Source organism: Metarhizium robertsii (genome assembly GCF_000187425.2).
Source record: "Metarhizium robertsii ARSEF 23 chromosome Unknown MAA_Scf_11, whole genome shotgun sequence".
Taxonomy (NCBI): domain Eukaryota; kingdom Fungi; phylum Ascomycota; class Sordariomycetes; order Hypocreales; family Clavicipitaceae; genus Metarhizium; species Metarhizium robertsii.
This window is the reverse complement of record NW_011942151.1, coordinates 1,098,143-1,113,589: the sequence shown is the minus strand read 5'-3', so window position 1 is coordinate 1,113,589 and position 15,447 is coordinate 1,098,143. Positions and strand designations below refer to the sequence as shown.

At 53.9% G+C, this 15,447-nt stretch overlaps 5 protein-coding genes across 5 annotated transcripts; 1 reads left to right on the top strand and 4 right to left on the bottom strand.

The window, feature by feature from the left end:
• Positions 1-188: 188 nt before the first annotated feature.
• On the bottom strand, positions 189-1,242 carry MAA_09836 (uncharacterized protein; the record flags this gene model as incomplete). The annotated part of the gene is made up of 2 exons (XM_007827834.1): positions 189-601; positions 669-1,242. 2 exons carry the CDS (start codon positions 1,240-1,242, stop codon positions 189-191), a joined length of 987 nt encoding a protein of 328 aa, XP_007826025.1.
• A 740-nt stretch (positions 1,243-1,982) lies between these two features.
• Positions 1,983-4,063, top strand: MAA_09835 (Hsp70 family protein; the record flags this gene model as incomplete). Its single annotated transcript, XM_007827833.1, has 5 exons — positions 1,983-2,058; positions 2,117-3,020; positions 3,075-3,174; positions 3,226-3,658; positions 3,747-4,063. 5 exons carry the CDS (start codon positions 1,983-1,985, stop codon positions 4,061-4,063), a joined length of 1,830 nt encoding a protein of 609 aa, XP_007826024.1.
• A 2,727-nt stretch (positions 4,064-6,790) lies between these two features.
• On the bottom strand, positions 6,791-9,518 carry MAA_09834 (proteinrelated to OPT1-High-affinity glutathione transporter; the record flags this gene model as incomplete). Its single annotated transcript, XM_007827832.1, has 2 exons — positions 6,791-8,943; positions 8,996-9,518. The coding sequence occupies 2 exons, from the start codon at positions 9,516-9,518 to the stop codon at positions 6,791-6,793; spliced, it is 2,676 nt and encodes an 891-aa protein (XP_007826023.1).
• Positions 9,519-10,843: 1,325 nt separating this feature from the next.
• Positions 10,844-13,069, bottom strand: MAA_09833 (Bactericidal permeability-increasing protein, alpha/beta domain protein; the record flags this gene model as incomplete). Its single annotated transcript, XM_007827831.1, has 1 exon — positions 10,844-13,069. One exon carries the CDS (start codon positions 13,067-13,069, stop codon positions 10,844-10,846), a length of 2,226 nt encoding a protein of 741 aa, XP_007826022.1.
• An 897-nt stretch (positions 13,070-13,966) lies between these two features.
• Positions 13,967-14,811, bottom strand: MAA_09832 (Glutathione S-transferase protein; the record flags this gene model as incomplete). Its single annotated transcript, XM_007827830.1, has 2 exons — positions 13,967-14,161; positions 14,221-14,811. The coding sequence occupies 2 exons, from the start codon at positions 14,809-14,811 to the stop codon at positions 13,967-13,969; spliced, it is 786 nt and encodes a 261-aa protein (XP_007826021.1).
• Between the last annotated feature and the right edge of the window lie 636 nt (positions 14,812-15,447).

Sequence of the window (15,447 nt, the reverse complement as noted above, 5' to 3'; positions counted from 1 at the left end):
CAAAGCGAAAAGTACATGATCAATCTATACAAATGACAACTGTCACTACTTCACCCCTGACCAGCAGCTACTAGGTAGCTACACCCATCCCGTGCAAATCATCAGTCCCTTTGCCGTGGCAGACTCATCCCGACAGAAACCCACGCCTCGTCATGTCCGTCTGCCTGGCCGATTCAAACCCAAGGGCATCACCAAGGATCCTTTCGCGGTATTCTGATCTCTGGGGTGCCCTCCATTATTTTTGGGTTCCAATGCGGCGTGGCGTCGTCATCGGCGAGTTCGGCCAGGCCTGGAACAACGACGATTCCGTCTTTTGAAGGTTCCGGTTGCCATTGAAACTGATATTCAATCCCATGAGAAAAGATCTCGTAGCCAAACTTGACAGCGAAGCTGATTTGCCTCTTGAGCGCCTGCCGGTGCGTGACTACGCAGTCCTCGATATCTTTGGCGAAAGGATCCAAGACATCAGCGAGTGCATTGAAGAGTCTATTGACCTGCATATCGACAATCTCGGGCGGCTCTACAGGTCCCGGCAAAAGACCCTTGGGCGTGGCCATGGAGTATGCAGTCAATTTTCTCCAAAGGGCTAATGGCATGAGGCCTGCGTGGTTCATGAGCGATTAGCACAAATGAGACTCAATTTAATGCCAAGACGGGGGAGTAGTTACCGTGAGACTTAGGCTGCGCCGTGTATGAAGAAGTTGACAAAGGAAGAGACTTGAAGAACTCGGTGACGAAGAGGGGGAGAAGAGAGAGGGGGCCGATGGTGTGAATGTCGAGGTTGGAGAGGACCACACGCACTTGCAAATGAGTAAGTGCATGGAAGCGCGTCTTGGGATTCATGATGAGCTCCTTGAGGGCTCTAGTAAGTTCCTCGCCCAGAAAAAGACGCCTGAGATTCTCGTCAAGGGATTCGGGGACCTCTGGGAGCTTGTCCGTGTGGTAGTAATTCCGGGTATGCATGCTGAAACCCGCGCATGTCATTCCGAGGGCTTTCCTGAGATCTGGGCCATCTTTACGGCACAGATGAAAATGTTCCATTGTCGTCAAGACTTTGGGAGCAAACTTGAGAAATTCTACTGGCTCCCCAGGGGGATCGCGCAGATAGACGACAGGCTCGCCCGACCGGTCTTGTCGTTGCTTAGCAGAGTAAAACCAGACAAAGGCCGCACCCAGAAGTATGCCAATAATGACTCCTACTGCTGCTCCTATTCCACCGTCTCGGATGGAGGTTGAGGACATGTCGGCTATTGTTGTCGTGTACAGGACTTGTAAATGGCAAGGGTGGGCGAGGGCAGTATGCAAGCAAGTAGCTATGGAGGAAAGGGTGCAGCTGCGAATATGTAGAATATTTACAACAGCCTGGGGCGCTTGGAGGATCAAAATGAGGACCGCGAGCTTGAGAACAATGCCCGAGTATTAATAGGTTGATCAAAGGGGGCACGGTTTGACGTGGTGGCTGTGCGTATTGACTACACTCGACCCGTGCACGCACCACCGACTACTACTCTGAATTGTTGAATCTGGAATGTCAACAAAGGAGCTATTATTAGCCATCGACGCCCCGCATACCGAGTAGGGGCACGTTGTGTGGTGGTACAACCGTGAGACAGACTGGGGTTGAGCTGTCTGGCTGAATCAGGGATTATACGGCATGCCTGGCCTCTGGATACTCGGCAGAAGCATGTCGTGGTAGTCGATTCGCTTCTCGGTAAAGGAAGCAAACAAACACTTGGCTTACTCGACGCCCGGTGTGGGAAGATTCCAGACACCGCCTCCTAGTTTGCTTGCTCCAGCCTTCGGAACAGCACGGCCATGACCGACGAAACCCGTCAACACTTACCGCTCTGGAGCACACCACGGGTCATGATGCTTGTTTAAAACATTCATCTTGTTCGGCTCATGGCCTGCAACTCTTTTACCCAAATCCCAAACTCCATTCAAGAAATCGCATCCTCTTACGTGTAGCTGACTTCTCCAACATGTCCCATCGCGCCGATGCCGCCTCTGGCCGACTTCACGTATACGTCGGCGTCGATTTTGGTACCACCTTTACAGGTTATGAAAAAGGGCAGCCCCTATTCGTCACCACATGGATCTTCTAACATTCAAATAGGAGTATCTTGGATGGCACCTGCATTAAAGGAGGGGGCCATCACTCTGGTCCGTGACTGGCCCGGAGGAAGCGCCTACAAAGTCCCTACCATCTTGGCCAAGGAGGCGACTGAGAACGATAGAATGTGGGGGTTCCTTTGTAACCATCTTGACGAGAGCAGCAAGTGGAGGTTCCTCAAGCTGTCCTTGGACCGCGAACCCGGCCAGCTCAAGGGCACCCCTTGGGCACCCAACAGCACATCCGAGGCTTATGCTCTGGTGGAGGACTATCTTCGCCAGGTCTACCGACACATCAGGCGGAGCATTCCGAGTAAGATTGCGAATGAGGCCCCCGGGCTCCAGGGATGGGACAGCTGGGAAATCGACTTCGTCTTTAGTGTCCCGGGAACATGGAGTCCGCCCGTCGTCCACCGCTTCTTGGAGACGGCTCGTAGAGCTGGTTTCGGTGGACAAGCTCACCATAAAGTGGTACCGGGGTTGACAGAGTCCGTGGCAGCCGTGGTTGCGACGAGCGAGATGAATATCCCTCTGGTCGAAGGCGACGCCTTTTTATCCATCGACGCCGGCGGCGGCACTACCGACCTTGCCTTTGTCACGGTTCAATCCATGAAACCAATCATGATGAAGCAGGTATTGCCCGCAACGGCCATCGGAGTAGGCTCTGTCATGATCGACCTGACCTTTAAAAATCTGGTCGAGGCTCGCCTTGAGGACTACACCAAGTCCCCGGACCTTTCGAGGGCATGTGCCGCGGAAATGTCGCAAGGTAACGAATTCCAAATATGGAAATGCACATACGCTGCAGGACAAAATGCGATGGGCCACATGTTTCGCGCAACGCCCATCTCCAACGCGTTCGACAACCTACCGAGTCCCGTGGCGAATGAATTGGCGAGTTTCAAGAGGTTATATTCTCCGGGAGCCTTTCCAATACGAGACCTGCGCTGACCACGATGCAGAGAGGAGTTGGACCAGATGTTTGACCGTCAAATACAGGACATCCAGAGCCATTTTGTGTCGGCAGTCGATGAATTCGAAAGGGTCGGGGGGAAGCGCGTGGTGAGTACCCGTCTGCCAGCATCGGTGTGCGTATTAACCATTGCATGTTAGGGACACGTCGTTCTATCCGGCGGTTTGGGGGCCTCCGACTACGTGTTGGAAAAACTACAAGAGTTTCTCGAGTGGCTGAGGAATACAAGGCCATGTCTCCGCGAAGCTGAGCTCGTGAGATATAGCAACCCCCCCATCGCCGTGGTCAGAGGTCTCCTCATCGACCGAAAAAATGGCATTTTGGGGCCCAGAATCGCACGGGCTAGTTACGGAGTCGTTTCGGAGCAGGTCGATTCCAACCACCGCCAACGTGGCGACGACTCGCAGGGGCAGATTACGTGGGTGATCAAGCAGGGCGATACGATCCAGCGCCATCACAGAGTTACTCACCAAATCGCGAGAACCTTTCGCAAAGGCGATGCAGAAGAGTGGACCGTGGGCATTGTTTGCTCCTCACGCAGTCCAAGATACCTCCCCAACAAGATGCAACAGTGTACGTTGAGCCTACTATCCCGCCGGAACGTAAACATGCTGACATGACGGCCTTGACGACACCAGCGGGCGTGCAAGAGCTCCATCAGGTTTCTATTCCCCTCAACGGTCCGCCGGCCGAGGTGAAGAGCAGGTTTCCCCTACTCCCTCGGTACCAGAGGTACGAGTGCGAGTTGCAACTTGTCGTCGGGGACTCTGGCCAATGCCTCGTTCGCGTCGTCTCCAGCCGCGGCGTTTCCCTAGAAACGACTCAGGCAAGGCATTCGATGGCCCTTCACACACGGCCATGGCGCTGACTCTTCTCAGATACAATTGCACACCGGGCCAGCTACTCTTTAGCTCTCACGGCTCGCTTGCACTCGAGTTCCGCCTCTGCTTCCATGGCTGTTTCGGTCCCGGTGGCTAGCCCTCGCAAGACTTACTACATGTTCCTTTCCATTACACTCGTTTATTGAATCATTGAAATCTCTAGCAAGTCTCTGACTCTCTGCCATGCTGGCCGTATCTGTCAATTTGTACAATGGCCTTGACGGGTCATGCAGTACGAGTCAAGAAAGCTGGCATGTTGTTGGGCCTACTACCGAGACACTGCCGTTTGATTTCTGTATCCATTTCTAGCACACCAAAAAATATACTACACTCGTTTCTGACTGCCACCGCTGTGACGCATGGTGTTGCTTTCTGGAGGCTGCGCCACGCGAGTGATGATATCCCTGGGTTCTTGGCCAGCCCGGCGCAGGATTCCGTCGCCCAGCCATTTCCGGGCTGGACAGCACGGCTGCCCGAGTCCAAAAGCATTGCCTAGACTGCCGTACAGGTCTTGCCTCAGTTTGGATGCAATCTCCGGGGGATTCTGCCGTGCTTGCCCCGGGCCCTCAAGCCTTCCTTGCCAGTAATAACAGCGTAGGGATGAGTCGATGACGCGCCAACAGCAGGCTTCCTTCCGTGAGACAGTTTGCTGCCTGTTTTCTTTTTTTGTTAAACCATGCAACCAGACTCCTTATCCGCCGGAAACGATTACAGCAATGTGATTGCGCAATATTGTCAAGCCACCTCGTCAGCCGACCTCGCGCCAACAATATGCTACGAGGTCTTGGTGCCACCATGCGAGCCGCATCCCAGGAATTGTCTCACTAAGAATTTTAGCTTTCCTACTTCTGGTCCTAGTCGTCCATCGTGTCTTCTCTCATTGTTCTAGTCTGGTGATCTGATCCACTTATGCCACCGCACGGAGCAGATCCTGAGATGCCCTTACCCGTCCTTAATAGTACCCGCGTGACTGCCGACTATCAATTCATGCCAATTAGATTGGCAACGCGTCTCGTTCAGCCAAGCCCGTGTGCCTTGATCGGCAGGGCAACCTTTCACGGCGTCATTTTCGGAACCGGCTCGCCGCCATGCTCCTTGTCGCCACTCGTTAAGCGGATGAGGCATGCGTAGACAAACTCGCATAAACCTGTTATGCGGTGCCAAATTGCTCTCCATTTATCGTTCAGAACAGTGGCATTCTTTTGTTTCACATCCTAATCGGATAGCCAGCTCCCGTCGCTCTTCGCGCGCGTCACAAGGCACCCAGCTTGGTGGCTTGTAAGCCACCTGGGGCAAACTTGGAGCGAGCCCTGCTGCCCACCACCGGCTCACTTCTCAGCCAGACGTCTTGGCCAAGTCCGTTCTCGTTCAGGGGCCTTTGTTTTCTCGAGGGAGTGGCTTGGTGGCTGCGGTGCCGGCGACCCAAGGAGTCATCCAGAAGCACTCGGCGAGAGTTTGTTACGAAACAATACTCCGTACACCGCCAGGTTTGCCTCGCCGCACGGTACGGCCCGGTCTACATACAGTTAAGCCTGTAATCAAGGCTGCAATGCGGGCAGCAGGAAGCTGGGCAAGCAACGAAAGACCCGGTATAACGGCGGCTGCCGAGAGACAGAGGCGCAGAGCTGCCACTCAGCAGATCAACCTGCATACGCAATGCCATATTGAATAAGAGTGAAAGTTTTTGACCGGTCAACCGGGCCTGTACCCAGACGCATGGTGCTGGATTCCAAAGAACTCGATGCGGCCATATCCGGCATTGCCAACTTGCATGTAGGGAGACTTTGAAGGGAAAAAAAGACAGTGACATCTACCTAAAAGCTTAAATGGAAACCAAAGATAACACCTTGCCGTACTGTTCTTTGAAATCAGATCTCGTAGCAACTGAGAGGGTGAAAGCGTCCATAGGTCAGCAATCTTGGCAAGATAGGAAACCAGATCCATGGCAATTACTCTGTTATTCAAGCATGTTGCATAGTATTTGGCCAGGCAGATCGCTACCCTAAAGCGATAGTGCCGCAGCGAGTTACATTATCGAACGCTCAGTCCGATGACCAGATCCCTAGTCTTGGATCTCAGTGACCCGGTAAGCAGTCGTTGAAAAAAGAAATCGGTTGATGACGGGACAGCCGTGAAAATACGACAGCATTTTATTACCATCGAGAGCTGGCCATCTTGATAACATCCACGAGGGAGAGAGGGGCATTGGTGTTGTTGCACCTCGAAAGAGTTTTGGTTTCAAAACTTGAGCATCATTTTCATTTTCGCAACAAAATGCTGCATCTTTTAGCACCATTAGCCATGGTTCATTTATCAAATAGTTGCATACAGAAAAGGAGCCCACCAAGCACCTCAACTAGTTTCCTTGTTCACCATGGCCGTCGTCTTGCCCACGGTGATGTGAGTCGGCTTTCCTGCCATCTACCCGAATGCTTACCATACCAACTCGACAAGCTAGCTGGATTTTGCCCCTTTTCTTCGTCAAGCTCACTGCTGTGGCCGCAGCCAAAGCGCTTCTTCTCTCGCCGAAATTGTGAATCCGGAAAAGGCCGGGTTAGGGTTAGACCGTGGGACGGCAGAAGACAGGGCTATAAACACATGGGAAATCTTGCTACACGTCCGAATTGATGAAACATGGCTACGACACCAGTCGCATTCAAACTCTACATCGAATAGACTATTCCCCTGTCCAATTCTTCGCCCTCGTTTCTCGTGACCCGGCGCATGCAAGCAATCGTATAATTGCAATTGCCGTCATGATACGGCACAAGATTCCCCCCTTTCCCGATCAACTTGGCAAGAAAGGCACCAGCCACCGCGGTTGTCAATTCGCCGACGCAGTGTTGAACATGCAGTAGTCAATGTTCACGTTGTTGTTCGTGCCCCCGTTGTTGAGCGCATACGTCGGAAATTTGTGTTCCCTACCACTGGCACCCAGCACGGCAAAGCTGAGCAGGAAAACCATGACCTGCGTGCCGCCGTCCAAGGCCGCCGAGACCAGGTAGTTGTACTTGATGAACGCAGCCGGGTGGAAGCGACGGAGGTACCACTGCGCAAAGATGCCGAGACAAAAGTACATGAGCAGAGACGAGTTGACACCGACATACAGCAGGGCACAGTTCCAGACAACAATGGAAGTGTCCACGTCGCGGAACACGTCGCGCCCGGTCAGCTTCCACGCCAGCCAGAACGGAAGCGGTGCCAGAAACCCGATCAGGAACGAGAGTGTGACCCATTGATAGCGGCTCCCTACCGAAAACATGTCCTTGGCCATGGACCACGCCACCGCGAGGGTGCTGTACGCCTGCACGTTCTGGCCGGACCAGACGTTTGTGCCGTTGATGGACAGCAGCGCCGGCGTCTGGTTATCTACAATGCTGACCATGACGACGTAGTCCATGATGGCCCCGACGACGGTGCCGAGCATTTGAGCCGTAAATGTCGCCTTGGGCGGCAGATGGGCCAACTGGGCGAGCTTCAGATCCCGCAGGAGCCACTGGCCCTGCTGGATGCCGTTGAAGCCGAACACGGTGAAGTACATGTTGGCGAGCGGCTTCCCTGGAAGCAGATAACCGCCTAGCATCAAAATGACGGGTTGCTGGTCGAATTGGAACCCCGTCAGGCCCATTTGGGCGCCAAAGAAGAGGATGAAGAGAGCCGAGAAAAGATTGGATACGACGAATGCCCACCAGGGCAGCGTTGAGCCGATCTTGTAGAGCGTGGTGATGCCAATGACAAACGAAAGCACGAGTACGAGGCCATACCACCAGTTTGGCACCTCGACGTACCCGTTTTGCATCATCAACTTGTAGTGCGGATCCAAGTCCTTGTCGTCAACCACCCTTTGTCGTCGCGCCGCTTCCTCTCCCGAGTCATGCCCCCTCCAGGAGAAGTATGTCGAGACTTGGAAGAGCCTTTGTAAACGAGACGGCCGCAAAAACGCCCAGCCGTCCTTGAGGTCGTTGTAGTTCCACAGCAGCAAGTGGACAATGGCAGCGGTGATGCCGACATTGGTCGTGATGAGGCGGATCACGTATGAGCCCGAGAGGTACGGAAGCCCCTGCTCAGCCACCAGAGTGCTGTTGATGGTGTTGTCCGAGTTGAGAATGGCGGTGAGGTTGTACTGCACGAAGTTGGTCGCATTAGACGAGCCGTGGTAAAGCAGCTGCGACAGGAAGGGGAAGTTGGTGGAATCCCACACATTTCCATAGTAGACGCCCATGAACAGCACAATGCAGAGCAAGTACCCCGTCATGCTATTCACGAGCGTGCACAGCGGGTACCACAGCGGCGAGCTCAGCCCGGCAATGTAGTTCCAGTCGAAGCAGAGCCCCAGGAGCCCGAGGCCCTCGTTGTTCTGCGCGCCCCCAAACAGATTGGTGAAGACGAGGCTGTCGCGGCGCGCCAGGCACGGAATCGCGACGCCCTGGAAGATGGGCGCGATCCAGAGCGGGACAATCTCCCAGAGGAAGGCGCCGCCAAAGACGGCCGCGAAGCATCGCAGGCGCTTCCGCGTCTCGCTCCGGTCCCGGTGCAGCGTCTCCAGGAGCGTGTTGACGGGGATGTTGACCGGCCAGAGCATCTTGGCCGGCTGGACCAGGACCGAGCGGAGCAGGCCCGCGATTCCGTAGGACAGGAACTGAGACGCGATGACGAGAAAGATGGCAGCCCCCTTGTCGGGACTCGATCCGTAATATAGGCGCTGGGCGGCGAGGATTTGCGTGGCGACGGCCGAGGTCGAGCCGGCCGATCCCATGATGACCATGAATGTGTGCTCCTTGGAGTTGAAGTCGGCCGGGTTCAGGAAGCGACACGTGCGGGATACGACGCCGTCGCCGCTCGGTCGCGGGATGAGCTGGAAGGGGAGAGCCAAGATGTAGCCGATGACGGTGAGAAACACGACGGATACGAGTATGATCTGAGGCTTGAAGTAGAAAATCTCCTGCAGTACCGACGCAAAGACACACAAGATCAGGCCTAGATTGGAGTTGCAACAGTCATTAGCGGTGCGTCCATTCGCCTTGCGCACAGAGACGGTACACGTTACCAATGAAGAGCGCCCGAAAAGTCCACGGAGAATCAGATGGTTCATCGTCGACGTGGAGAACGTGCGTAACCAAGTCCTTTGCGTTGTCGATAATCGCCGCTTCACCAAAATGGTTCTCTTTTCTGACATCGTAGTCGCCTTCAGCCTCATCCACGGTGCTAATAGCCTTTATATTTTCCGGATCCGCATTCTCCCTCTCTTGCTTTGCCGCATCTTCAGGACCGACTTTGGTGCTTGCCGCGTCGGGCTGGTTTGTCTTGTCGAGCTCGTCGTTGCCGCTGCCCGCTGGCGTATTTACCGACGCGAGGCTGCGTTTCGAGCGGCTGATGCCGGAGGCGTCGTCGCGGTTGCCGTCCATGGTATCGATGTTGTATCCTTTGCCCGTGTAAGTTGGCGAGAACCGCGCAACGAAAGCCTTGCCAAAGGATGTCAAGGTACAAAGCTGCGCATCGACAGCTTTGCGTGTGAAAGAACTCACCTGATGGGTAGGTCCTCTGTTGCCCATCTTTGCTTGCGTTATTTTGACGTGTCGCAAAAATTCCCGTCTCGGTGACCTGGACAGCTCCCGCCCCCATGGGCTATTTCTGCTCCTATAGCAGCCGCGATTCCCGTTTTGGAGTTTCCACGGGCACGAGCTGAAGATGCCGCGTTCCAAAAGTCCCCGTCTCCTTGTTCAAATCGAACCAGACCGATGAAAGCGCGGGGAAGCAGCGCGCAAGGTAAGCCGGCGAGGTCGGTGGCTGGTGCTGTGAGACAGTCATGGCATAAATATAAATGCAGTGTTACCCTACGATGCGGCGCGACCACTGGGAAGCTTATATGTTCAATGGCACATGGCAAGGGAGCAGAAATCAACTCCCGGCAGGCATCTCGACAGTTTCGCCCAGCTGAGTTCCCTTGTCGTGAATACTTGAGAAACGACAGGCTATAAATGTCGAGTACATCTGTACTCCGTCCTTGTGAGAGGAACAAGTATTCCGCCACGCTGGTGACTGGATAAGCCTTCTTACAGTCGTCTTCTCAGAGCGTCAAGTCTGTTTGAGCCTAAACGGGCAGGGCATCGCCAACATATGACAAGCGTGTGGTATCTCAAGAAGCCAAGCAGCAGACCCTTGCAAGTTGTCTCACTGTGATAAGGCAGAGTGCCGCGATATCACTCACACCGCATATTGACTTGTTCAGCTGGGCAGGACGGTTCAGCTCTGCCTACATTGGCACTTCCGCCAATCCTTTGTCAGTCGACCCAATGGCCGTATCCGCGATGCCCATCTTCAGGCCCTCGACGCCATATCCCACCAGATGGTGAAGTCATGGTGTCGAGTCCTATTTAGGCATCAAATAGAACCGCAACAGACGTCCGACACGCAACTATCCTTTGCGCCGCCCTCTGCGGGAGGATGCGCAGCCCGACGGATCGACTTTGGCAGCCGCTCAGATTCCGTTTCACGACATGGCAGTGTATTTGAGTCGTGTAATATGCGTAATGTCGCATGATCCGATATGCCTGACCGGCTCAAGGGGCCATCTTGACCGGCACTGGTCCTTCAGCCTGGGTTTTACGCGTTGCCGTTGCGACCAAGTGCTACACCAATCGCAACGAAAGCGATAGGCAGAGGGCCATATACGACGGTGCTCACGTATTATGTATCATTGAACAGAGGCATTCCCTCTACTTCACTCCGCACGGTACATGTAATATCTGCAGCATATATTGCCTATTTTTGGACATACTGCTGCAGACAGGATCCTACATATTTCGTCTTCAACGAAAGCTTTTCTGGTGTTGCCGCATTCCATACCCATCGCAAGCGGCCCATCCGTCTTGTTTCGTTACGCCACCGGCGTGGTCTGCACGTCAAATATACCATTACGCCAGCCATCCTGGCGATACTCAAAAATATTCTGCTCCGCGTCGCGGGCCTCTTCCTCCCACACCTTGACCAGGCTCCCCGGCGCGTACCGCCCCCGAAAGACGCCCTTCCCGGGCTCGACGCCGACTCGCGTGTGAATGTCGGGATCAGGCGGCGGCACCAGACGAGCAGCCACTGCGCGAATAAAGGTCCAGAGATCGCCGGGGTTGCACACGCGAGTTGCGCGAAGCCTTTCCCGCGCAAACACCAGCTCCCGGTTCAGTGTTCTCAGCCCCTCGTCAATCGCCGACGATATCTGCGTCTCGAGTACTTTCCGCAGAAGCGGTCGGATAAACGGTTTGAGGAGCCACGCGATACAAGAGAACTTGGACTTGCGGAGGGAGTACTCCAGGTGATGGACCTTGACGTGCACGCTGCGCAGGGTGACAAGCTCCTCTAGTCGTTCCCGGCCAATTTCCACGTCCAGGGTGACGTCTATGCCGCGATGGTCGAGGTGGAAGCTGGTCAGGCCTTCGTCGACGAAACGAAGGAGGCCCGAATGCAGCCGGAGCCAGTATCCGAGGTCATCGGCTGCAATGGACATGCCGGCCAGTTTAATGGTGACGAGGGAAGCCACCGAGGAACTGGTTCCAAATGGAGATTTGGTAATGTCAATGTCGTTGCGGCTTGAGAATTGCAAGTTGTATGGCAGAAAGGAGCTGCTGTTGACCGTCTGTCCCGGCTCCAGGATGAGATTTTCCATTAGCAAGTCCATTGCTGGTGTTGAGACTTCCAGCCGCGGAATTGGAATGTACTGCACCGCCTGAACAAGCAACGGTATGAAGGTGTTGACGCAATCTCGGACTAGATCCGGGTTTCCCATCTCCCCCGACGGGAACAAAATGTGGACTAGGCGCAGCGAGGCCGAGGTCATGTTTTTTACGTCCTTGTCCTCGGCCGTGGATTGAAGGGCCTGCTGGATGCTTCGGAGCAAATTGCTAGCATCCTCGCCCATTGACGACCCAGACGTGAGCTCCTTGAGTCGCTCACGTAATTCATCAAGTCTTTCGTCCACGTTGTCGAAAAATTCGGGCTTTGAGAGCATTTCTTGAATCAGGTTGACAAACTGGCTCACAAATTCGTCCAAGTTTTCATCCGTTCTATTGTGCTCAGCAAAGTCCGAAAATGATGCTCTGACCTTTTCCCAGCTTTCGCCATCCCCAAACGAAGAAAGAAACAGCCAAAAGTTGTGGACTGCATTCTCAACTTGGGTATTATTCTGAAGATTGCCTTCTAGCGTATCGACAGCATCCGATCCCACGGACAGGTATATCTTGAGATATTTCTGCAAAATCCCAGACAAAGTTGACACAGACTCGGAGTAGTCAGTCCTGTTCCGTAGGTTCGTGACGGCGTTCCGGAGGCGGTTCACCAGGATGTCTTTTGCTTCCGCATTCATATGCTCGGAAAAGCTTGTATAAGCTTCCTCTCCGACGTGAGCAGCTTCCTTGTAGGCAGTTTCACCAACATCCTTTGCTTGGTCCTTGACATATTCCGACGATGGAGGCTCCTGCGCGTCTTGATCCGTCTTCTTCAGAGCCTCCATGTCCTCACCTGGAGAGTCAAGCTTGTCGCCAACCTCTTTCGACACGTCTCCCAACGCGAGGGCGGTGTCTCGGAGGACCTGTCTTGCAATAGTGGCCGCGTCGGCAACAAATACTCGAAAGTCGCTGTTCAACATGGCCAGGGACACAACGGTGCGCAGGCTCTCGACTGTGGCAGAAACATCCGCCCGGGCTTTGCTTTTGGACATGTTTTTCCTCACATTTGCCACATCCACATCCAACCTCGCCTTGGACAAGTACCAGATGAAATCCTGGATTTGATCCTTTGAGTTTTTCTGCTCGAGCAGATCCATGAACTGCTGCAGCCATAGTCGCGTTGTTCGTATGAGTGCGCGGCCCGAGTTGCTGAGGGCGCTCTGCTCCGAAGGATTCAGAATTTTTGCGCATAACAGGGCTCGCAGATGAATGATGACTTGTTTATTCGAGGGCATGTAGCCATTCGACATGGCTCGAAGCATTTGGTACGTGTGGAGCTTCTCATGCAGACGATCTTGCCGCGTCGTGTCTTGATTGTATTGAGGCAGCAGTGGTTGTCGCTCATCGTCGTCATCCTTTGAGCCGCATAATCCAAAGCAATCCATGGTGACTACCTGTGCCTGGGAGCCTGGCTCGGTAGGAGCGAGATTGTTGATATATTGACAAGTTGACAACGCTGCAACGCAAGAAGTTGCAGTCGAACTAGATCATGCCCCAGATGTCTTGAAATGCTGCTTCGACAAGCATGACTAGGCCAGGCAGGACGTGTCGATGCGGCGATGAGCCCATTTAAAGAAGCCCAGTGTTCAATGTTCAATGTTGGATGCTTCGTCCTTGACGTCACGCTAGTTGGCGTTTATTGATGACGCCTAGTTGACAGACGTGGCGGGGCTGCGCTTTCCAAAACAGGATTAGACTGGCAACGTCAACGGTCACAAACTTTTGCACCAGACCCAAGCCTTCAAATGTCCTCCATTATTTCTGCTCCAGTGTAGCCTTGGCCGCAAATCGCCTGCCCGGGCACAGCTCCGATAGATGGACCAGCTAGGCTATCTCGCTTGCAGGCCTCTTCACCCGCAAGACTGGCATCATCTGTCAGCTGGCGCTGCACTGCGCCGTGGCTTGCGAGTGAGGAAGCTCATTTCATGAATGGGCGACACGTGCCTGAAAATTGGTCTGTAGGAAATGGTAGATGTCACAGTTAAGTCATGGAGCTCAAGTGTCAATTCTCATTAACACGGCCAACGACAGGACTTTATTTGATGTGTATCGGGTTGGTCTCCCTCCATATCAAACGCTTGGCTGTCGGCAAATTGGCCATGTGTTGGGGGATGTTGTCGCCCTCGTGATTTACAATGCAAAGAACCAGCAGAACAGTGAGCCGTTCTCAAACCATGGCCAAAGGGGAAGACAGCACGTCCGGTCGGGTCTCGAAGTATTCTTTGAACTAGTCTAGAGACTTGCATGTGGACTCGTGTGCACCATCCTGCAACAATAGGCGGCTAGTCCTCCTCCAGTTCCGGGTAATGCCTCCAAATACCGTCAGAATACTGGGAGCGGCGATCACTGGCAAGATATTCCTTGATATTGGGTCGTTCCTTGACAGCCTCATAGAGCTTGAACACGCCGTCGTATTTTCCGGAATCTCTCATCTTCTTCATCGTCTTGGGGAAGGCGAATTCCGTTCCATCAATGCCCTGTTGTTTTATATCAGTCTCTCCTTCTAAGCCGCCTTTCGCTACGAATAGGAACAAACCTGGAAAAGCACCAAATCGGCATATGTCAGCTTCCCGCCGTACAACCACGGGCCGTCTCCGCTCGCCTTTCCATCCAGCACGCGCTGAATATAGGCAAGGAACTTGGGAAGCCGCTCGCCAATAAACGACTTGGCTCGCCTCTTGGCTTCGGGCTTCTGGGCCTCGTAGTAATCCGACAGAGCGACAGGGTGGTGCGTGTCATGGACCTCATTGGAGAAACAGTCCAGGATGGTCAAGGCTATTTGATTGATGTGGTAGATGCCATTACCTTCGGTGGGAGCCAGGCCAAGCTTGGGTCCGAGATAGAGGAGAATGTTTGGTGTTTGGGAGAGATGCAAGTCGCCGTGTTTGAGGGCTGGGCAAGCAAATGATGGAGGGTTCACGTCATCACCTTTGTTGTCAGCAGCCATGAGCTTGAGAACCGTCGGGACAGCATCTCCGCCCGATTTGGCGGTATCAGTGTACGAAACCCCAGCTTCCTCAAATAAAAGGCGGACAAACTCGCCACGCCCCGGAATGCCGGGCCAGTAGATGAGCTCATAGGGAGCTTCGTTGGCGGTCTTGACGCGCTTGGTGTCGGGTTCGGACATTGTGGTTTCCGAGCGAGCGGGTGAAGGGCACGCAAGTTCTGATGGGCGGTTGACGATGAAAGCAATGAGATGAACATTGGAGAATCAAGCAGCACCAGAGTCCAGCATCGTGATGGATGGTGCGGGGAATTGCGGGGCTACAGCCGAGGGGATAAAATGATCCCTTGAGGCTTGCACAAGGAGCCAGCTGTGGGGTGACATTGGTGTGGTTTTCTAGATGGCAACTTTCACGGTTCGCTATGGATCCATGATTTCCGTCCAAAAAGCCATGCCCCCGCTGGAATCGAGATCAATCCTCACGAGCCGGGGAGCATCGGATGGTCTGCGGCAAGGACGGCCAGAGTGGGCTTAGGGTTAGGGTTCTGTGGCGTGATCTTCTTTGTCGCCAACAGCAAAGACGCGGCTAGCTCATTAATAAAGGCATCCTTTTGACAGCACACGCAGCTCATACGCCGCCGACGCTTTTAAGCAATTCCAAATCTCTATTCGGTAACAACTCGGGACCAAAAGTAATATAGCGGAATCTGGCTGTTCTTCACTTCTATGTCACTTCTTCAATGACCCCAAACATTCCACACACGTGACTGTCAGGACTCAGAACACGAGAGTAGTACTTGTTGAACGTCACAGCGGAAC